Genomic DNA, 23,667 nt, shown 5'->3' on the forward strand with positions numbered 1-23,667 from the left:
GCACCAGTAAATTGTCTCTGTTCCATTCCACACGGGATCTCATTAAAAACTTTTAGGAGGGTAGTTACCATGGAGTGTTTTGGGGGCAAAAGCCAGAGTGGAGTTGGCTAAGGAAATTTGTCTTGGTATAGTAATCGCTTAATTGGGAGTTTTTTCATGACTTTGGGTAGTATTGGGAGAGGAGAGATTGGCCTGTAGTTTGAGACAGTGTTTTTGTCCTAACTTTTGAAGATTGGGACAACTCTGGCAGTTTTCCAGGTCTTAGGGATATGGCCTGCAGACAGGATAGAGTTGCTTAGGGGAGCAAGCTTTATGACAATAACTGGGACACCGAGTCGTGGGAACTTTGATTGCAGTAGGTCAGTTCCACATTGGCTTCTTCGTTTTAAATTGGTAATCTGTAATCTCCTCTTCAGATACTGGGACAAAATGAAAATTGTGGACAGTGTTGGAAAAGGGTGGGGTATAGGGGTTCTGAAAGATGAGCTTTACGTTCATTGAATGTGTTTGCAATGTCAGTGGGATTTGTCAGAGTAATATCCTCCTTGTTGTTATTAGATGGTTGCTGATGGCTAGAAGGCTGAAATATATTGCTGATGACCTTCCAGCAGTTAGCTGGATTTGATGTATTCTGGTGAAGATTATCAGAGTAATATTGGTTTTGCTAGTTTTGTTTGCCTTGTGCACATATTCTGCAGGTAGCTGTAGTTAAGATTCTTGGTAGTGCCGGTTACTTTGTAGCTTTTCCTTAATACTTTCATTATTACAATACCCCTTCCTTTCTAGATAAAGAAAGAATGATCAGGAGAGGGCACTTTGCCCATGGAGGAGGAGGGCTCATCTTTCTCAATACCTAGTGACAACATACAAAAGGGAAAAATAAAATACCTTCCAGGTTGAATATTAACATGCAAACGTAGATTGTTTGCTTTCTGGGGCAGAAGAGTGCTTTAATATTTGATGTACCTAATGTAATACACTTCCTTGTAGTCTAATATCTATTTTGATCAATACAGAGCCAGCAATGTGTGCAGTGCTGTACAAAATAAACACACACACACACACACATGCAAACAACCATAAACTAAATAGGATTTTGACATGTTCTGAAAGTATTTTGGGCAAACATATACTTTAGCATGATTTCACATATGATAATACAATGACGTTGTTTTTATTAGGTGTTACTGGACTCCCCGAACTGCAGTATACATAATATATAGAGCTGCATGTCACACTCAAGTAACTACCATACCGTCCTATGCTTTGGTTAAAGCAGGTAATGAATGCTGTTCCATTTCCTCTTATGAAGGCGATTTTAGAATTACATTTCAATAATTTAAAAGTAAAAGGAAAGGTGATGCATTTATAATTTAGCTCCTTTGACAAAAAAAAATGGATTATGGTGATTCAGACCAGAGGAAGATTGGGAACAAAAGGTTTGAAAGATTGTACTAAAAAGTATTCTTGCTGTATTATTAAGCTGCTGATAATGTATGGACTTTCCGATCTGCCGTCTGATCTATTGGTATTGGTTTTGTTCTCAGTGACCTAGAGGGCTTTGTGGAAGAGCTGAAAAAGGACTCAACAACATCTAACCGAGTGATTACACTGAAGGACGTGGAAGATCGCGCTTTCTTCTTGCGCCAGATAGGAGAAGCCGTTTCTAATCTCAAAGGTATAAGCTAAGAGGGCATCAGTACCAAACTGGGTACTTATCAAATATCAAAGAAAGGGGTTTGATTTTGCTAAAATAATGGAAATCGTTCATAATTTTTTTTTTGTACGTGCTCCATTTTTTTTACATTTAATAAATAAACAAATGAATTATTGCATGAGTAGCACTTATTCTATTTTAAATGAGTTATTTGGTGACACTGTCTTTTTATGCTTTCCATATCGATTAATATTACTCATTAAAGGAGCAATCCAAGCCGTTTTTTTCCCCGTTTCTTATCGTTTAACATAGAATTGAAGCAGGGGGTCTCCGGAGCTACATTAATTTCAGCCTCAGGGACCCCCTGCTTCCGGAGATATAGACCTCCAAAGATTGCGCCAGTATCTAGGCGAGGTTTAAAGCTCCCACATCAGACGGGGCAATAGGAGCCCGCATCAGATGACATCACTGATTTCTATTGGCCCACAGTGCGCAGGAGCGTGGAAACGCCACCATTACATGAGCTCTGGTAGCTGAGCGGAGCAGCTACAGGCACCCCCTATAAAGCTTCACGAATTTGGCCTGTACCTCCTGAGGCAGGGTGTCCCTAGAGCCGAACTAAAGTTCAGCTCCAGAGAACCCCTGCTTCAATCCTAAGGTAAAAATAAAAAAATACATTTTTTTAAATCACCAAAACAATTGTGCGCTTGGATTGCCACTTTAACAACCAGGTGCAGTTTGAACCTTTCTGCATATCTGTTTTATTTTGTCTGAGATTAAAATAGCTGCTATTACTATTCAGAGAAGTAATACAAGTATTTAATTCTTATCTTAAAACCTACAAGATAAACACTAATTACAGTATTTTATAAATATGTACTTTCAGTTTGCCCCCCCCCCAAAAAAATACTACAATATATTTTCTGACATTTTATGGAAAATTGGGTTGATCTTTGAAAATGTTCCAAGACCTGCATTTTTATGACTTACAAAAAGCAGAACTTTATTCCTATGACTTGGAAGCTTGGCAGTCGCTTGTAATTCTTCATGTCTTCCCTTCTCATGACGCTCTTGTTTTTGGCTTTGCAGGAGAATTTCCACACCTACAAAATAAGATGCGAGCAGTCCTCCGCGTGGAGGTGGAAGCCGTCCGATTTCTGAAGGAAGAGCCTCACAAACTCGACAGTTTATTAAAAAGAATCCGGAACATGACCGATGCCCTTTCCGCCTTAAGAAGGTGACATTCTTTAACTGTAACGTCCCGCTTCCGTGAACTACACAAGGCTGGTTCCAGAGAATGTTTGTGATGCCCCCTTCACTGAACATGAGCAGGCTGTAAAGCTGCACATATCTGACTGTCCTAAGGTTCTTCCTTAACAATTTGTATCTAGAGTTGCCAGGTGTCCAGTATTGAACTGGACTGTCCTGTATTTGGACACTCTGTCCAGTTAAAAATTAGAGGTAATACTGGACATTTATGTGTCTGGTATTACCTCTCTGGACTTAGGGACCAAGCTGGCTTGGGCCCCACGCAGGATTTCCACGAGCAGGGAGAGAGCAGGGCTGTTGCTAGGGGGGCTTCCTCCATCCTGATTGGCTGCTGCTGGGTAATGCAGGGAATCAAGAGGTGGTGTCAGGAGCCTGGAGGTGGGGCCAAAGAGAGGACGAAACCGCATGGAGCGGAAAGAGAAACGTCCCAAGCGTGTGTGTCAAGCACGTCTGCACCTTTAACCATTGTGTCCAGTATTTTTGGAGAAGACACCTGGCAACCATATTGATATAGAAGGGTTCATTACTTTTGGGACTCTCAGATAAACCCCTGCTTTCTGCATGTAAAGCTCAATGAAAAAGGTGCAGTTCCTCCCCAAAAATAGCTTTTTTGAGGTGGTATCCTTCAAAACACATCCCCAACCTATTTTTTTTTTTCCTGCTGGTTTTTAATTTAATTTGAATTTCGATTTAATAAAAACCTGCAGTAGCGTTCCCAAATCACTTCTGTTGTTTCTTCTCTTTAACCACAATCCCACCAGGCAGCACAGAGCTGTTCTCCATGCAGACTACAAAGAGATTCAGAGAAACACTTATTCTGAGCCTCTGAGACTTTGTGAAATCCAGTGATGTCACACAGTGGGTGGGGCTAAGCAGTCATGTTAACTTTGGGATCGAAGTAATTTTTCAGGCAAAGAACACACAGTTATAGCACCAGTGAGCAGGGTTAAAAGGAAACTGGAGCGAATTAACCAGTAAGTATGGTGAAGACATATTAAAAATAGAAAACGTGCAAAGGGAACGGGGCCTTCAATTCAACCACACAATAGAATATTTCAGGCATGGTGATGCACTGCAGGTTGGGGCTGGAGTATATTTTAATTCAGATCCTGTATTGGTAAATCTGTAGCAAAAGTGAATATAGTCCTTTGCCTTGTCTATATGGCTATCAGACAAGTCCGTGATTGTATCTATTAACATTAGATATGATGAATGGATTCAGAAAAAGGGACCAGAATTTGACCAAAACTGAAGAAATAAATACTTTTAAAAAACAGAATGTTACTATGACATTTTTTTGTTTTTCAATTAGCCTACTGTAGGTGTATTTGGCACTGTGTTTCAAAGTCAGGTCCTGTGCTCTGTTGCATTTTGCTATTCTCCTCCAGACAGTTACTTGTTTTTTTGGGGGGGTGGGGGGTGGGTGGGGAGGAGTTTAAACACTTGAGCGAGTCTACTACATAATAGCACATGGTATACACCAGAGATAATTATAATAAACATGTTGCTGGTTTTTGTATTCAAGGCCCTAAAGGTAAGTTTCTTTCAGTGAAGTTCCATAGAAGCCTGGGATTCAGTGGGAGATGAGCCGGGGATACTTGTGCCCGGTTAGGAATGCCGGGCATTTTACTCTTCCAGAAACAAACACGTTGCAATATTTTCTAATCCAATAATTCAAAAAAGTTTTTTATAGGAGCAGTAGCTCAAAAATGTATTTGAAATAACCTGTTCGTGTAATTGGCTTCCTGATAAAGTTCCAGTTACTCTTAAAAATGTTACTTTAACTATTTACTTCCTGTGTAAAATAAATACATCGTTTTTGTGCCATATAATTCAAATCTTGTATTGTAATGATCTTGCCATTTATCTCTTTGGCTAACAGCTGTCTTAATTAGTTTAAACCAAACATGAGGAAAAAGGAACCGTCTGAATTAAGTTTGCCTGAGTATGCAACAGTTTTTCTCCTCTCCTCTGTGATAAACTGCTTGTAATAATTACAAAAACACTCCGATGTATTTGATCAGGATGATGTCATTAAACGTTTAAAATATATATATAAATATTTGACATCAGACTTACAGATGTGATAAAAAAAAGTGGTCAATCATGTACATTGAATCTATTAAAAGTTACAGTATAACTTGGATATAATATAAAAAGCTGTTGAGCTTGCTTGGGTTTCCAAAAGTTACAATATATTAAGGGGTTTCACAGTTCCTAAAAGATTTTCTATACACACATTGTAATACTGTATTTAGATTAATCACACACGAGGTTGTACAGTGGTTTACAAGTTATTCATTGTGAACATTGAGCTCAGTGGTGGTCCATGATCGACATTATCCAACAAGCTAATTCTAGTCTCTCTTGTTGCAAGGCCAAGTAATTCATCAATATACCAAAAATGTAAGTTTTTTCAATCAATACGTCTGTCAAAAACTTAAACATGTTTCAATTTATTTTGTGTTCTGGTGTTTAGATATGTTACTGATGAACCTTCAAAAGTCATGGACTTAAACCAGAACACCCAGTATATCATCACAGAAAAATGTACAGAAACAGATGTCATCCAAAGTCAGGATGAGAAAACTCATGTTTACCTTCAGCCAACGCAAACTGAAGTAGGGGTCACGGCTGAGTCAAAGACAACTTCTGTGAAGTCGGAGGTTGTCCCTCTCTCTGCAGGTGTGAAGGTTCACCAAGTACAAAGTTTGCCAGTTGTCATCCAACAGTCCCAGCACTCTTCAGCGTTGGTTCACCACCTCCCTAACTCAAATAACTTGACCAGTACCTCTGCAGATGTATTGGTAACCCACCAATTGGCAGGTAAACCAGTCGCTGTAACACAGGAGCCCTCTGGGGGATTCCAACAAGCTTTGGCTCCACAGTCTCCTCAGAACAATGGATCTTCCATGCAAACCCTTTTCATTGAAGAAATTCAACACGCAAGTTATCGGAATCGGGCTGTGTCCATTGAGGTACAATAATCTTTCTTCTTTATAAAATGTTCACACAAATTTCCAGTGGCAAGCAAACTACAGTACAACTAGCTAGTACAAATAATACAAATGACATACTGGGGACTTTCTTTGTATACAATAACATTGTAAGGCATACATTTGTCAAAATAATTATTATATTTGGATAAGATAACAAAGCTCAGAGTAAATATATAAAGAAAAAGTAGTTACATTTATTGCTGAGATACTATTCAGTAGACTAACCAAAATTCAGAATGACAAACAGCCATGGTTATATGTATTAAGCATTTTTTGCATAGTCTTAACCTTTTTTTTTTGGAAGAAAAAATGCAAGAAAAAAAAGTTAATTTTTGTTGTTTTAAAGCAGTCATAATTTTACTAACATGCAATGAAAAAGTACAGAAGAGTCACTCCGCACTGGTGCTGCCAATTGGAAAAGACCCTCTTGCTGCCGTCTGACAAAGGGACTCCACACCCCCTACAAACATGAGCTTCTGGATGGGAGCTCACAGACAAGAAAAGAAAATAGGCAGATAGGCGCACTGAGGGACACAAACTAGTTTATTTATAAACACCCAATGGTAGGATCAATGTAAAACACATACACAATTAAAACACACAAAGATAGGTTAAAAACTAAATCAATGGGCTAGGAGGGGGACAGGACAGCAACGCATCAACACTGTGCAGCCAAAATAAGGGGTCCGGACCCAATCTGTTAACGTACCAGGCAGCAGAGAGACACGAGTAATCCTGCACAGCCTCCGCCGGAAAAACTCCACGGGAACAGTCTCACGTGACCTCTACGCCTTTCGCACGTAGTGCTTCGTCAGGACGAAACGCGTAGAAGTCACGTGAGACTGTTCCCGTGGAGTCTTCCACCTTTCCTTACCAAATCTCCTCATAAAAAGTTTTCAAATGTTTTTTATATCCTCATCAAGAAAACGTCATCTTTGAACTATAGCATGTATGCTTTGATAAAAGCAAACAAATTTCCTGTATATTAAAATGTGTTTGTTGCTTTTCTCTTTTGGAGAAATATTGATGTAAGAACATTAAAAAAAAATGGTCATTGTGTTTTTTTTTTATTGGTTTATTATGATCACTGAAAATGCTGCAAAATATTTTTCATCAGCCCCTAACAAAAGCACCATTTCATGATACGTGTTACTGTTTCAGACTAACATTTGAAGAGCTTTACAGTGGCGCATAGCAATAGATCATGTAGTAGTCTTTTTCAATCTGGCTCAATACTAAAAGGAACTGTACTGAAAGCAGCAGTCCAAGCTGCCGTTCCTCCCCCCCCCCCCCCCACATTTAATACAGTATATGCATTATTACACTCCACACAATGATAAGTAATTAGCCAAGTTGCCGACCGATAGGCGAAGATTCCGCTCGGGGGTTCACTAAATATCTGTCAGTACCTCAGAAGAGGACCAAAGATGTAAAGTTCTGTGGGGAAGATCATATGACCAGGCAGTCACTAGATACAATTGGTGCACTGCTAGAGAGGGGGCAGGGCTCAAAAAGGGATGTGCCAGAGCCTGTTTCAGAAGAGGAAGGGGATGTGACTTTGTAAATGGTTCCTATAGAAACAAAAACATGCTTTATACATTATAATACATTAAAAATGTATATATATATTTTTAAAATGCTGCAAGTATTTTCTCATAGTACAGAATTGATTTATGGGGAGGGAAAAAAACAAAAAAAAAAAACCATGTAGGATATTGCCTTGTCTGCAGTTTAAGGTGCAGACTTAGCCAAATCAAGCAGCAAGATCAGAGCATGAGAAACAGTGTTGCTCGTCTTATTCCACAACATATTTCTTTTGCAAATTATTTTGCCCTTGTCTTGCTATAGGAAGCAGAAAGAAAATTTGAGGAAAAACGACAAAATCTGGATCATTATAACAGCAAGGAATTTGAAAAGATGCTGGAAGAAGCGCAAGCCAATATCATGAAGTCCATTCCCAGTCTCGAAATTCCATCCCAGTCTCTGAAAGTGGACCTTGTAGACAAAGTGGAAGTCATAGGTAAGAAAAAAAAAGAACTTGTTTCAATCACAGAATTATACATTTGTACAGTCATTAATAATTTAAGCTCAAGTTGAAGAGTTGTTGTAGCAAATGATGGCTTCAGATCCAGAAACCCATCAGTGCTGATTAGTTAATTTTTCCATTCCGATTCACTACATCTTAGGGCTGTAATATACAGCGTGCGGCCGCGCATTCCTATGCGAACGCGCGTGCACGTGCCGCATGCTTTTCCTGTATATAGTGCCGGGAGCTGCAGGTAATGTATATGTGTGTGTGTGTGTGTGTGTGTGTGAGTATATGTGTGTGCATGGGTTGTGTGAGTGAAAGGAAGTCCTATGTAAGATTTTTTTAAAGAAAAAAAACTTTAATAAATATTTTTTTTTTACTTCTGCAGTTATTTACAGACACACATACACACGCGCACACACACACACACACACACACATACATCCAAACACACATATACACACACATACATCCAAACACACATACACACACATACATACATTTGAGCGCAGGCAGCGGCGCGAAAAGATGAATTTCCTCATCTTGGCCGCTGTCTGTCGGCTCCCCTCTCCCTGCGTGCTCGCGCGCGGCCCTTCTATAGAAAGGCTGACTAACGTCAGCCAACTAAAAATCCGCACGCGCGCCCGGCACTATAGAACGTGCCTTAGATTCAGATTCCATAGTGCTTTATTGGAAACCTTAAATTGTAATTCATTTAAATCATCTCTATTCAAGCAGACTGAACAGTGCATGTAATAAACCAAAGAGGCCATTACCCTTTTCAAAACCAACTAAAAAGAAGACAACACCATGTAATAATTGGAGGAGAGTTTAATCAGCTTTGAGTAAAGTGAGTTTTATTTAGTATGCAGGTTGTGAGCAATTTAAGCACAGGAAAGGTTTAACATGGGATTACCTTAACGAGGCATTCAAGATTAGGTAGTCACCTTCGACTATACCATGCATTTATAGCACATAAATCTGTAATTTTCTCTTGCGTGACTGCCAAAAAACGCAACATTAGAACTTGGGCAAATTCTTACAGAACTGTCAGTCTCAAATCAGTCATTGGTTTGATGAGAAGCAAAATTAACTAACTGTTCATATTGTACATTAGCCGTTTTGTGATGGCTTTTTTTTCTCCTGGAGTTATAGCCATGAAGAAGGGTCTGTTAACTTGCTTGGGACCCATTGGAGAAAAAGTATTAGATTTATTGGATGTTGAAATGGTAAGCAGTCTTAGTGGATGAGGAAATCTTTATTTGCCTAGTAAAGAAAAGTGTGCACTATTGCAGAATACCAATCTACATTGCACACATTAAGTTTAAATTGTCTACAGCATATACTGGGTGTGCCAGACACTCATGACTCACATCTAATAATCTGCAACATCAAAGGCTGGTTTATTCTTGTAGTGGAGATCTTTCATGTACAGTTTATGGTCAGCATGGCCTTGTCCCACGCTGTTTTGTAGAAGGAGGCCCTGACAATGAACACGATAATGACAAAGTTATGAAGTCTCCTCCTCCGCCCCCTCCCCGACGAATCTACCCACCGGGATTTGGCCTAAGCAGTGTATGGACCGGAGAAGCTTCATATACCGTCAGGAAGGAGAACAGCAAGGTCTGTTGATTAATACTTAATACTGTGGTTTATTAGAGAACTGATCGGTTTCTATCTATCCCCCTCCATATATCTATCATAGTTTAAACGTATTTTTCTCTTTTCCTTAAATGTAACTACTTTATAACAAACAATACACAATAGGTGAACCATTCATGTTCTTATATGGGCCATACTTCCCTGTGAGATCTGTATATAAATGGGTTGTCTTAAACAGAGACTGAAACATTCCCTTTTTTTGGAACAATCTAGGATTCTAATGAGGAAGTCCTTCCAGCACCACAGTCCAAAACACCCAAACTAGAAACAGAAGACCAGAGTCTCAACCCAATGTCGGCATCAGTCATAAAGGATGAGGAAGAAGAGGAAGGCGAGAGGATCATGGCAGAACTTCAGGTAAACAGCTAGGGTGTGATCAAAAACTTCAACTTAAAAGTTTCTATAATGGGATAATGAACTCAGAGGCTATGAGGAAGGATAAAAACGGAGAAAAATAAATCCTTCAAATTTTATTTTTATTAGGTTATTCACATTTCAGAAATTGTCACCGTCACATCAGTATGGAACATCGTTCGTGTTTTTAAGTAGTGTGTGAATAAAATAATTAACCCCCACGTTCTCCCACTAAAGTGGTGGTTTAATTTTTGGCCGGATGTGATGCTTTCTTTTTCAACCTAGGATTCTATTTAATGTAGGTGCAATAGAGAGTCTCCACAGGCAATAAATTCAGATTTCGTGAACACTTTGCTTCAAGAGTGACGTGATGAAAAAGGTGCCACCCCAATAAAGTACATTGGAATTGCACTAAAATAAAACAGCCATTTAACAAAAAGTACTAGGTGATGTTACACTTATGTTTATTACAAGAAAAGCAGACAGGACATTTCTAATGATAATTTTTTTTAATTTATTTTAAAAAGGTGCAGTTCCACTTATTTCTATAAAGACCAAGAAGATAACTATTTCATCCTACTTCATTATGCGTCTGATTTAAATTGGCAGACAGCATTTAGTAAATAGTCAGTGGTTCATGAGGTCTGTGTGTGTTTGTTACTAATTCTTCCAATGGAGCAGGGATACAGTTCAGCCGTGTAACGTCCTTGCTTTACTCTGCTGTGTCCAGTGTGTGATCTTACTTTGGGCTCTTGGTGAGAAATATTTAACGCTGACATTTGTGGAAATCCTATTTTGTACGATTGCAGATTTAAAAGATTGTTCACACTGAATGATCTTCCAAAGTAGGGTTAAATACAATGTCCTTTTGCTGGGGACCAACTATTGTGAAGACCGTGTAAAATATGGAGCTGCAAAACGGCCCATGTGAGATCCGTGTTAAACTATTCCCAAAATATTTCCATCTATCCTTTTCTGTGTAGGCATAACTGAAAAACAAGAGTAAAGCTCTCTCTGACAGACATTCAAAGGGAAGAGATCTAGATTATCTAAGGTGTAAGCCTGCAATGCTGCTACAAAGCAGATACTGTATATACAGTACATTTCTAGTCTCATTCCTATACACCCCAAACTGGATGTATGATTGCACTGATTTAATGAGAATAAAATGGATGCTAGCAAAGATGACAAGCCAGCTTAGAGCAGAAACGTCATTGCAAACTCCAGCAAGAAAGATGTTAGCAGTCATGTTCAGTATTGGTACTGTATGTAAAATGACGATGCACTCCCATGACTATAGCTGCGGATGCACGCCTAACACCATGCAGGTGTCCAATGTCGGAAAAGTTAGCCCATCAAAGGGAAAACAAACAGCACTCTATGTCTTGTTCAAAATAAGCACATGAATTTATTGAAAGGGGTGATCGACGTTTCCATCTGCAACTGGGCCCTTTATCAAGAAAGTTAGCATCCATATTTAGTACTGGTCCTGGCCATCATTTACTAAGATGTAATCATCTCTGGAAATGGGTGTCAGTCATACATGACCAGTTCTTATTGAAAATGGCAAGACAATCCAAAATAAGCAGATGGTTGCTTCACAAAAGATAAGATACAGAAATCTTTATGTAGCATAAGGCATCTGGGAAACACTTATGCATATTTCGAGGACACATTCATTCATACTGATCAGTAGTCTCAAATAAGAAGAAATACACACACTGATAGGAGAATCAATAATTTGTAGTCCCCAGCCAATGTTATAATGTGTAATGTTTTAATTTCCTAGGCTTTCCAGAAGTGTTCCATTGTGGATACAAACTCAAAAAGTCACAATGAGCATTCTAAAAAAGATACTCCAGATAAAGATTTAAGGACTGCTGTCTTAGCACATCCTAAAGAAAAGAAGGTAACTTTAGTCTCAAGTCTCAGACATAACCTTCTTTCCTCATACAAATACTAACATTATTTCTCTTTTAATCCCAAACTCCTACACCCCAGTCACTGTGACATCCTATATGCACTGCCATAGTTATGTAATATCTTCCAATGTAGATTTGGAAGCACATTTTTCTTGTGAATAATAATTTTAAAAAAAGAGTCATTTGTTAATAAACCAGTTTAAGAGAAGGTGGCATGCAAACATTCATACGTTAATAACAACTTTCTCTTGCCTGTATGTTTAACAACTTTGTTAATTTTGCTTGCGTGTAAGTTACCATTTATTTACTAGTGCAGAATTTATAAAAGACATTCCTGGAATAAGAGTGTTTGCTCTTTTACATTGGAACTAAGCTGTACATATTCTATCATTCGTTGCTGCTTTTTCCTCTCAGCTTGACTCCCACACAGCGCATTGATTGGTGTTGAGGATTCTAAATGCTGTTTTACAGCTTTAAGTGAAAAATACTTCAATACTGTTTGTATAGAGTCACTGTTCAATACCCTTGCAGGGTCCACAAAGTATACTGTCAGCAAAGCTGCAGGCGACGTCCTTTAGTATTCAGTATTATTGATACTGCCACAGATGGGCAGACTTGGAACATCATGAAATTGGCTCGTGCAAAGGTGACGTCTCTAAAATGTACAATCCCTTTTTATATATAAATATATATACAGTATAAAAAAAGTTTGCAATTTAGTAATAAAGTATTGAAACGACGTTATTTCAAGATCTGCTTAGAACTCATTATACACAACCAAAACTTATTTCCGATGGCGGTAATGGCAGACACCATGATCAATCCCCTAAAATAAAAAGCAGATATCTCTTTAGTGCTACATCATTCAAATAGAGTCACTGACATTAGCACAAAATAATAGCTATGGGGATTGCACCTTAAAGATGACGTCACATTTGCTATTCCTTTTTTTTTTTTTTTTTTTTTTTTTTTTAAACCCCTTAACTACAAGATGACCTAGGAATGCTTTGTTTCCTGTGGTCATTAGGCCTATAATATTTCCATTATTTAACCTCAGCAACACACTTCTGCCCAGATCCACAAAATGATGCTACATTTTAGCCTACTTTTGCTCCCATTCATATGGATGGGAGCCGAGGCGTGCTACAGTGTAGCACCCTTTTATTAATCTGGGCCTTAGTATTGTGGGACCACTGAATAGCAGAGATATGGAGCCAGCACTCATTCTAGTGAATAACCCCCTCCCCTATATTGCGATTAGATTAAAACATTTATATATTATTTTTTTAATGAAGAGCTTTCTTTATTATTTTAATAGAATGAGCAAATAAAATTGCTCAGACTTTCCTTAAGACTATATGTAAATGTATGTCAATATAGAATTGCTATGCAACGGCTTTGATTGCATTTTCAATCTGCACTGCCCCATTGTTTCTCATTACTTGAACAAGGGAGGGGTACATCAGGGTCTAGACTGCTCCAGTCTGGCATGGGAGACACTATGCTTTGAGAGTTATTGCTACCTGTGGTCTCAGGGATGGTCAAAGATAGGCTTGCCCTGTTGTCCGTAACAGCAATACATGGCACTGCATATACTGATGACCTCCTTTTTAATCCACCCCCAGCCCATAGATTATGGATCCTCCAGGGCCACAAATGACCATGCTCATCCAACATGATGATAACTCTTCAGAGTTGTATTTTACATCAACCTAATTGGTTTCATTGGTAATGACTGAAAATACAACCCATCATTTATCTTAATTTGAAACAGTTTTGAGCAGTGTTATGGGGCTGTTCTACCTCAAATATATAATACAATGTATAATATGTTGAAAGATTAATGAAATATGCATCTAAATCCATGTATATGTTCATTGCCACTATAGCTGGTGTTTTAGGCAACCAATGACCTACTTCAGGTTAGCAAAAATATCCTAAAGAAACATCCTTGATAAATCTTTCTCAAGGCCATTAGAGTGCATGACCCATCACTCTTTACGCTGCATTCAGTGTATGGGATAATCTACTATACTCGAACTGTGATCATCTGAACAAACCCAGTGGTGATTTTCACTAGAGATGAACACTGACATTTGAATCCACCACAGAGCAGTTTAAAAAAAGGCAGATTCAATTCAACACAAGGCAGAGTCAGGCCCAACACAATTAGAACCTACAACCTTTGTTATTCTGGGCAGCAGCTCTAGCAGAGTGACCTAAACCAGCTGATCAGTACCACCGACATCGTACTTTAGAGTTCTAACGCTCATACTTGTATCTAATCCAGCTATTAGCGTATCTCATGTGTGCTTCTTTTTGTGCAGTTGGCAAATTGAACTGGAAACAGGAAGTGAAAATGGTCTGCTTCTAAAGGAAGCCAGGGGAGGTGTATCTTGATTTCCCTTGGCTACTCCCTTTCGTTAGATGTCAGTGTTTTCAACAAGAGTTTGCACAGGCAAAACACCCTCCATGCTTTTCCATTACTTCTATTGACTCTCCAATGTACAGGGTGGAATAAGGGTAGAGGAAGCACTTGGATAACAAATACTTCCCCCTTCAGAGGTCCCGAAGAAACAGGTGGTGTCTTTAATTTCCAAAGAAGAAAAGGCAAATGGTTACATCTGTTGGTCAACTAGAGATTATATTTTGTAAATAAATGAAATTTAAAAAAATATATATTTGACTGCCAGAATAGCACTTACTTTTTTTTTTTTAGTACAAATAAATTATGCAGAACACAATATGTACAGAAATCAAGAAGTATATGCTAGCATGTTCACAAAATTAACTAATAATGTACTAGTAGTACGTGTAGTGAACTTGATAGCTATTCCCAACACCAAGTGGATTAGATTTTTGAGTTACAAGTACAGTAAATTTGAAAAATCTATGTAACAAGTTAATTTACCTTCTAATATTTCCCCCTAGGTTTCATGCACGATTTCAAAAGAGTTTTTAAATCCTGAAAGTCCCAAACATGTTGAAAGTCCAGAGGACAAGTGGAAAAAACAAAACCTAGAAAATATTGCACCAGATGCTATCAAAGATAGGGAGGGGAATGCTCATTTAGTGAATGAAAAGTCTACATACAGTCTGTTAATAGGGAGGGAACAGCATAAAGAGAGCGGTCCTAAAACCAGGGAAAACCCTCATGGTGAAATTGCCTTTGACAAAAAGAGCGAGAAAGAAAATGTGGCCATAATTACATACCCGAGTGAACAGGAGAAGACAAATATTCTCTCTGGCATGTTAACAGATAAAGGAATCATCATAAACAAAACAGAAGCCTCAAATTCCCCATCGTTTCATTTTGCAAATTCTGAAAAGAAGAGTGAGGTCTTGGAAACTCAGGATCTTTTGCTAGCTTCCAAAGCATTACAAGAACGAGAAATGCCTTATTTGGATGTGGGTCAGACTGTTGTCTTAAGACCCAAGACTTCGAGGAAAAACGTTAGCCAGCAGATTGAGGATATCGATTCTCCAACTAGATCCCCAAGTGAACCAAAATCTCCAGTAGACAACATTGCTTTTATGATAACAAAAACGGAAGTTCAGCTCCTATCCAGTGGGGAAGTTAAAGATCTTGTGAGCAGAAAGGGGGGGGAGGTACATACCGTTAACATTGATGGAGGAAAGGCTGAGAAATCCCTCTCTGGGAATACGGAAAATGTAGGACCCGAAGATCCTTCCATTTTCACAGACAAGAAACCAGTCATTATCATATTTGATGAACCAATGGATATTAGATCAGCTTATAAGAGACTTTCAACAATATTTGAGGAATGTGACGATGAGCTAGAAAATATGTTGTCACAGGAAAGGATAGTGGAAGAGGAGGAAGATGAGGAAGAATCAGATATGCCCCCTTCCCAACTAGACATAAATAAGAAAGGAAATAATGTTACTTACTCAGAGAATCTGGTGTCAGACAAACCATATAAATTTAACTATCCATCTTTAGCACAAATTAAAAAGAAATGTTTAGAGAATGAGAATCTCTCTCGGACACATCTCACAGATGAAGAGAAGTCCGATGCTTCAGATGATCAGTTTGGTCAGAGGCAGGATGCAAAGAAGAAATTCAAGTTTAAGTTCCCCAAAAAGCAACTGGCAGCCTTGTCTCAAGCAATTCGCACGGGGACAAAAACTGGGAAAAAGACTTTACAGGTTGTAGTTTATGAAGAGGAAGAAGAACCAGATGGAACCGTAAAGCAACACAAAGAAGCAAAGAGATTTGAAATTGCAAGATCCAAGACTGAAAGTACCAAATTTGGCTATGAAAAACACACACCACAGGAGACGCTCAGTTTAGAGCCAACTGACCAGGTATCAAGGACTGATGAAATAAGGAAAAATACATACAGGACCCTAAACAGCCTTGAACAGACCATCAAACAACTAGAAAGTACGATGAGTGAAATGACACCGAAAGCAGTACCTGAAACTGTAGACGTGAGGGAAGAAAACAGAACATCACCTGATGTACAAGCTATTGCCAAAGAAACTATATTAATGGATGAAACTAAAGCTGTTCTAGAGTCCCCTACATCAATACCTACTACAGCACGTAAGGTACCTCAGCATAAGACGTCCAATACATAAATGTGTACCAATTACAATACTTTGAAAAGTGGTGCCTAATGGTTTGTTTGCTGTTCTTCAGGTGGCTGGCTTTTCCCTTGGTGTCTAACAGCTGGTGGTTTAATATATTTGATACCTTGGTGATGGGCAAATCAGGGACAGTAATCTCTGCGTGTGTGAAATGTATTTAATTGTTCTTAAAATCCGTTTGATCACCCATTTTGCTTCTTGACAATAACATTGATATTGCTTCTTCTGCATGACTAAGGATTCTTCATTTTATGTTGATGGAGCATGGCTTGTGAACAATCTTTGAAATCACTTTTAGTACATGATTTTGTCATTTGTTTTTTCTATTGGTTGTTCCTGTAGGGTTCAAATGGAGCGTCACAAACAAGCAGAATGCCAATACCCATGTCTTCTAAAAGTAGACAAGGAAACATGGAAAAAACTAGCAAACAGCCAAAACTACAGGAACCACAACATCAATACAGACAGGTAGTTTTACCCTAGACCAACTCTTTGGAAGGACTTAAAACGTCAAGCAAAGTAACTGACTAAAATTAACCAAAACAAGGATTGTGTGCTTTACATGTATTCTAACTAAATACCTGGATCTGGTGGCATGAAAAATCCAATAGTTCTATCTTACTTTCACCATGCTTGTGCATGCCTACAATAAAACATCTACTGCTTTGGTCAACTTCAAGACACTATTCAGTTGTAAAGTATGAATGGACATGCCTCGCTTTTGTAAACCAGCACTTGAAAAGGGAAATTGAAGAGTGTGTGTGTGTGGTTGTGTGTGTGGTTGTGTGTGTGGTTGTGTGTGTGTGTGTGTGTATATATATAGTGGTGGAAATGCTGTTGAATACTAACATCCTGTATGTTTACTGCACTGCATTCACAGCTTGGCAACTCTGTTCCATCCTCCTCCCATATTAATAAAAGAGCATGGCCAATGTTTCCAGAAGTGGTTTTGCGCGACTACAGCATTCTCCATCTGCTACTTGTCTTCACTCTTTAAAAATCGCTCAACTCTGTGTGTGCTTCATGGATTCTGCCAGGTCCAGAAAACATCTACAAAACTATAACTATTTGGGGCCATTTTCCAATGCCCTATTGGTGTATCATGTTAAGCATTTTGACAAACCTGTCTCCTGCCATCTTTATTTGCAGGCTAACGGAGGTACTAAGAAAGCTGGTGGGGATTTTAAGGCTGCTTCCCCTACTTTATCTGCTTCTAAGATCCCAGGCCTTTCTTCTAACACTGGGAAGAGCAGCTCAGTATCTGCTCAATGTAATGATACCTCTAACTCCCCTATTCAACCTGCTAAGTCACATGTTTCTGTCACTAACTCTGTTAACACTCAAACAGGTCGCGCTATTAATTCTTCATCCCTTATTCGTCCTGTCCATAATGGCTCTTCAAAACTTCAGAGTCCCAGTTATGTAGGTAAAGGTCACCATCTTTCATTCTCACTGCAGAACTCAAATGGCAGACCATCTCCTCCCACTGCTGCTGCTGCTGCTTCTTCCTCCTCCTCTGCTTCTTCCCCCCCTACTTCTGTCTCTCCCACTTCACTGACTCAAGGTATGAAGAGCATCCGTACTATCCACACACCTAGCTTCACCAGCTACAAGTCACAGAATGGAAATGCAAGCAAAAACCCCACTGCAAAGGAGACATCTTAACCTGTACAGGTTCATCAAGTCCAACATTAACTCTGCCACAGCGTGTCACCATTGGATCGTCACATTATGCAATATCTTTAAAGGCTTAGTCTTTCATATGTATACATAATAGATTCATAGATTTCAGTCAACTTTTTTGCTGTTGTAATTATATCGCCTTTTATCTGTCTTCAGTCTCTGGAAGAAACTGAAAGGGTGTGTGTTTGTGTATATGGATATATATACTGTATGGTTGCATGTATGCGCAATTTAGGGAGCATGGGGGAAGAAATTAGAATGTGAGAATGCTGATTTCATTTTGTATAAAGTATTTTTTGGTATGGGGTCTGCAACTGAAATACTAAAGTGTGAAGTTTTAAAAGTAAAATTGCTATTTTTCTTTCTTTTACTTTAATGCAGGCTTTGATTACAGATTTCTATTTTTGTCAACAATACTTCATTGTTGCTTTAATTATTTTTGCCAAAATATTTTGATACTGATATAATGTATGTTTAAAGACTCAAGCAGGACAGCTGCGTTACCCAATAAAGTTTAGGGTAGATCAGGGCGATAAACACGTTTAAGGCAATACATCTAATGGCACCTAGTGCACTGCCATTTGGTTATATTTAAAAAAATGTACATGCAATTAAGTAACCCGTAAAATAAAATGATTTAAAACACTAGGTATTTATCAATTCCTATTTTTGTCAGGGTTACTGCGTACCATGCCCTCGTCATTAATTTTCAATTGGTAAAGAGGAGGCTGCAGTGTGATATAAGAATACATTCTTAAGTGTCCTGTAATAAACTTTATTAGTGTGTGTATATGTACATACATGTGTTTGTACTTATACATACAGAAATGTGCAATTGTTTCACCATACAAAAACTCATCATTATGCATGCTTTTAAATACTGACCATGTGGAAGGAAAGAATTGGAAAGCTGGAAACCTGTTTTCTCAGATTTTGTAAATTAATGGATTTGTATAACTAATGTAATATAACTATGATAAGCAGATCACTTTTCAGAAATCAAAAATAAAGTGCTGCATGCTTATTTTTTGTTGTATTTAATATTCCATTTGAAACATTGTACTTTTAACCATTATGTGAATTTACTAAACAAACCTGAGTGTGTAGAATTCACTGGGTCCAGTTTGATTATTGAAAATTCTCTTCTCCAAGCTCCTGTTCCATCACCTCTTCTGTCATTGTGTAGAAGATTGATTATAAAGCTTGCAGATGCCAGACATAGATTCCATTCTACACTAGCTGATTGAATGTTGTCACCATTCCAAATCCACACAAAAGACCAAAGTAGTGCAGGACAGATCTGGATGCAAAATGAAATGCTGAAAAAACAATGTCTGGCATTTAAAGACCCAGTCTTATGTAAGAGCATATAATGAAACTGCAATAAACCAAGGTCCTTTGTAACATAACTTTTACTACACCAATTATAGTGGTTATTTAAGATACATTAGTCTTGCAAATGTAAACCCAAAGGTGTAACGAACATGTTCAGTAACAAATGTTGCTGTTTTACAGTACATGCTGAAGTTTACATACAGTATCAAGTATACAGTAAATTAAAAAAGGCAAAGCAAGCCAAACTGGAAAGCTACAATTTCACACCAGAAATGCCAACAACATGAATAGAAATACTTAGACCAGTTTTATTTCTATATTCATATGTTAACTTATTATTTTGCCCTTTTCACCACGATCGCACAGTGAAATATGTCCCTCTAACATGAAACGCAGTATTTCCAAGACATCACCTGAAATCAAACTGGATGGCATCAACCTCACAGGCACATTGAGAACAAAAGAAAACACGCTTTACATACATATATGTATGTGGTTACTTAAATAAAGCAATTCATATTATTTGATATTCTGGTGCTAATAGCCCCACTCATAAATCACTCTTTAAACAATGTCATTAATATATGCAAAACAAGTGGCAATTCAGGCTGAGATCACTTAGGTGAGAAAAATACCAGACGAGATTCCCTTTTTACCAAACTATGACACCTAGTGAGAGTCCTTATAAAGTACTCAATAATACATTCACATACCTTCCATCAGCCTTGATCCAGTCTCTCAAACATCAGTGTTTACATTTCAGTTATGATTCTGGGTGTGGACACAACCTTTGCTGATGGCATTTTGTTTGTATTGTGATAACATTTAAATAAATGTTGTTATGTTTAGTGCATATATCTCTGCTCTTTCCTACATTCACAAATACAAGCATCCTCACTACCATATAGATGCAGCGGCCGTTATTCGAACAAATCACGGCGCTGTTTGTGTGCGCTGCTGTACTCCACGTGGCATTAAAGCCGCCAATCGCCCCAGGCATATGTGTTTATCGCGGTTGCTTTGTTTAAATTTCATGGATTGTGTGCAATTAAATGAAATCAATTAATTGTAATGTGTACAGTACTGTGCCAATTTCAGGTGTTTAAAAGCCAGAACACTAAAATGCCATTTTCTGCACTCGCGTCTAAAGGCGGTACGGTTGGAAGAAATCCCGCGCCATCACATGGGTATCCCGAGGTATACACCGTGTGAAGTGTTCGAATAACGGCCGCTGCATCTGTATGAAATATTGATGCAAGAATGTATTCATCTGTGTAGAATGGACCTCCTGTCCACAATTGGGAGAATATTTATTAATCCCTAAGCTACACAACTGGGAGACAACCAGTGCAAAACCTTCACCAAAATTGTAGACCATGAATCCAGTTGAAAGCAAATCAAATTTTCCCTTTGATAAATCCGGTGCAATTCTTTTACACTGGGTTTCCAGCCAGGATATTTGAGTAAATAACCCCCTCAGAGTAAGAGATCCAATTCACTTGCAAAAGACTGTTACTGTACATCCCTGCAGCAATATTTTACATAACTGGCGGATTACACCGAGAAGTTGGTTGTAAAACAAACTCAAATGGAAACAGTGGACATTGTTAAAACCAATTGGCACCGAGGTCTTCAATAAGATTGAATATTTTCCAACTTTATACCCATGTAGGGCGTACATTTTACCATCGCAAGGGTTCTGTACAACGACTATCTAAGAGGCAAAAAAATAAAAACACAGCCCACTGGTATACACAAGGTTATGATTCTGCAAAATTGTGACGTCGTTTCAAAATACGTTTATATGTCCCAGAAAACATTTGCTGGATCCTATATTGTACCTATTATACAAAACACTAGGGTGCCTGTGTACAAAGTGTTGATAAAAGCAGTGTTGCTGATGCACAGAAGAGAGAACAAATTCATGCATCTCCTGTGGCAATGTATAAAAGCGGTTTTCACGCGTTTTGCCATCAACTGTATTTTCACAAAGAAAAAATATGAAGCTGGGGGTAGAGTTGGGGCACAGGCTGGATGTCTTAGCGCTCACATGCAACCGATGACTGTATGAAGCATCGCCATGAGGGATTATCATAAAACGGACGCACAGTAGAAGAGCAAGCAGTGCTTTAAGTACATTTGTTTTTTTACGCCATTTACTATTTCAATTAGTTTTCAAGAACATTTATATACGTAACCACCGATATGGAATAATAAAAAAATTAAAAATAGCCTGCTAGTATGCGCTGCTTTTGTGCGCCAGAATTGTGTTCAAATTGTCCATTACATTTTTCTTGGCATAAGACAAATCTAAGTAGGCTCAAAACCATTCTCAATGCACTTATATGTATTACTATGTCACACACCATACAAAGAGGAAACTGGGCGCCATATGTAACAAATAACAGTATATCAACCAATGTTCTAGCACTCACTGACAATCGAAGCAGTGTCTCACAATGGATAATAGAACTCTAGAGTATACATGATATGGGGAAAGAACCCAGGGTAAGGGAGTGAGAGACAAAAAAAAACAAGGTGTGGGGGAAACAAACAATAGGGGGAGGGTAAATTAGAGGGACAACATTTCGAGGTGGATACCCCTTCTTGAGGCCTGTTCCCTGAGGTCCAGAAGGACCATAAGGTACTTCCCTTATCCCTCTTTCCCCAACTAATTATCAGACAAGTCCCACCGTTAGAGATAATGTGATATACAGCAAAATAGAGCAACAGCTCAAAGTAGTAAAAAGTCCAGCCCCACACAGGAGTGAGAAAGAGAGAGGTTGCTGCCAGGGATCATACGGTTTGATTTTCTGCTATTTGATGTTCACTGCTTTGGAACTCTTGCTGGTTCTTTTTTACTACTTTGAGCTATTGCTCTATATCACATTATCTCTAACGGTGGGACTTGTCTGATCATTAGTTGGGGAAAGAGGGATAAGGGAAGTACCTTATGGTCCTTCTGGACCAGAGGGAACAGGCCTGAAGGGTATCCACTTCGAAATGTTGCCCCCCCTAATTTACCCTCCCCCTATTGTGTTTGTTTCCACCACACCTTGTTTTGTGACTCTCACTCCCTTACCCTGCGTTCTTTCCCCATACCATGTATACCCTAGAGTTCTATTATCCACTGTGAGACATCTCTCCAAGTTATTGTTATCTTGTGTATACATTAAATTATTCTCATTTTTGGCTTATTTCGTGGTTGACAATTTCTTCGGTAGAGTCAGTGAGTGCTGGAACATTGGTTGATATTTGGTTATTACTATAGGGGGAATTAGGGTCCTCCTTGTTCCTGCTGCACCCTGCATTTAGTCAGTTGCTGTCCTTATTTTGAGTGCTGTCTAGCGCCTTTTTGTTTTTATGTAACAAACAGTATGCAGCTCAAGATTTTAGGTGAGATAATGCTTTTTTGGGCGCATTGCATTTTCAATTCATTTTTAATAAAACTTCTAGATCTATAGCCCTTACATGGGTCATACTGTTCAATGCAAACAGAGTTCAATTCTGGGGGAAAAGGTTACACTGCATGTATCAAAACAAAAATCCTATTGCTTTCAATGGGACTTTTACCTACTGTATACAGTGCGGATTGTTTGCTCTGCTTCAAACTTTTCCTTGACTTCTTCTGTCAACTGAAAATTTTCTTCTTTCAGTTTTAAGTTTTCTCTTTTTAATCTTGAATTTTCTCTTTTTTCAGTCTCTGTATTCTTCAGGGCTTCTTTGTAGTCCTCCTTCCATTTACGCACATCTGCTTTGAGAATGACACTCTCCTGGCGTGAGACTTCCTTCTAGGTTGAGGGTCTGAAGCTCCTTCTGAGAGACTTTGAGATCTGTATCAAGATTACCAATAGTTTCTTTAGCAATGTCCAGCTCCTCAGTGAGACTGTGTAGTTCCTTTCTGGAAACTTCCAGGTCTGTGCAGCAGCTGTTGGTCTCATTATGTGAGGCATCAAGCTCTATACGAAGAGTGTGAACCTCTTGCTGGAAGACTGTCATCTGCTTCAGTGCCTCCTCATACTTCCACTTTAGCGTAGCCACCATTTTATCTGATTGGCTCTGCTTTTCATCCATGGAGGAAATAGTAGCCTTTGCAGTATCTAGCTCAGTCTTGAGATCCTCCAATTCGGTCTTGGCCGCAGA

The 23,667-nt window shown here is 38.6% G+C and overlaps 1 protein-coding gene across 21 annotated transcripts in view; it reads left to right on the forward strand.

Annotated features, from left to right (window-relative positions):
- Nucleotides 1-19,213, forward strand: part of KIAA1217 (KIAA1217 ortholog) — a 493,175-nt gene extending 473,962 nt beyond the window's left edge. For 11 of the 21 annotated variants that reach the window (XM_075587572.1, XM_075587574.1, XM_075587577.1 and 8 more), the window contains 10 exons: nt 1,548-1,678; nt 2,747-2,894; nt 5,406-5,904; nt 7,774-7,945; nt 9,429-9,577; nt 9,830-9,973; nt 11,760-11,879; nt 14,824-16,467; nt 16,849-16,974; nt 17,656-19,213. In XM_075587572.1, the coding sequence (XP_075443687.1) occupies nt 1,548-1,678; nt 2,747-2,894; nt 5,406-5,904; nt 7,774-7,945; nt 9,429-9,577; nt 9,830-9,973; nt 11,760-11,879; nt 14,824-16,467; nt 16,849-16,974; nt 17,656-18,171 (3,649 nt within the window). In that variant the 3' untranslated portion in view covers nt 18,172-19,213. Of the gene's footprint in view, nt 1-1,547; nt 1,679-2,746; nt 2,895-5,405; nt 5,905-7,773; nt 7,946-9,428; nt 9,578-9,829; nt 9,974-11,759; nt 11,880-14,823; nt 16,468-16,848; nt 17,180-17,655 lie in introns of those variants that run through there. The other 10 variants (XM_075587586.1, XM_075587589.1, XM_075587587.1 and 7 more) reach the window with 8 other exon arrangements.
- The last annotated feature ends 4,454 nt before the right edge of the window (nt 19,214-23,667 follow it).

This window comes from Ascaphus truei, chromosome 2, assembly GCF_040206685.1.
Source record: "Ascaphus truei isolate aAscTru1 chromosome 2, aAscTru1.hap1, whole genome shotgun sequence".
In the NCBI taxonomy this organism is placed as follows: Eukaryota; Metazoa; Chordata; class Amphibia; order Anura; family Ascaphidae; genus Ascaphus; species Ascaphus truei.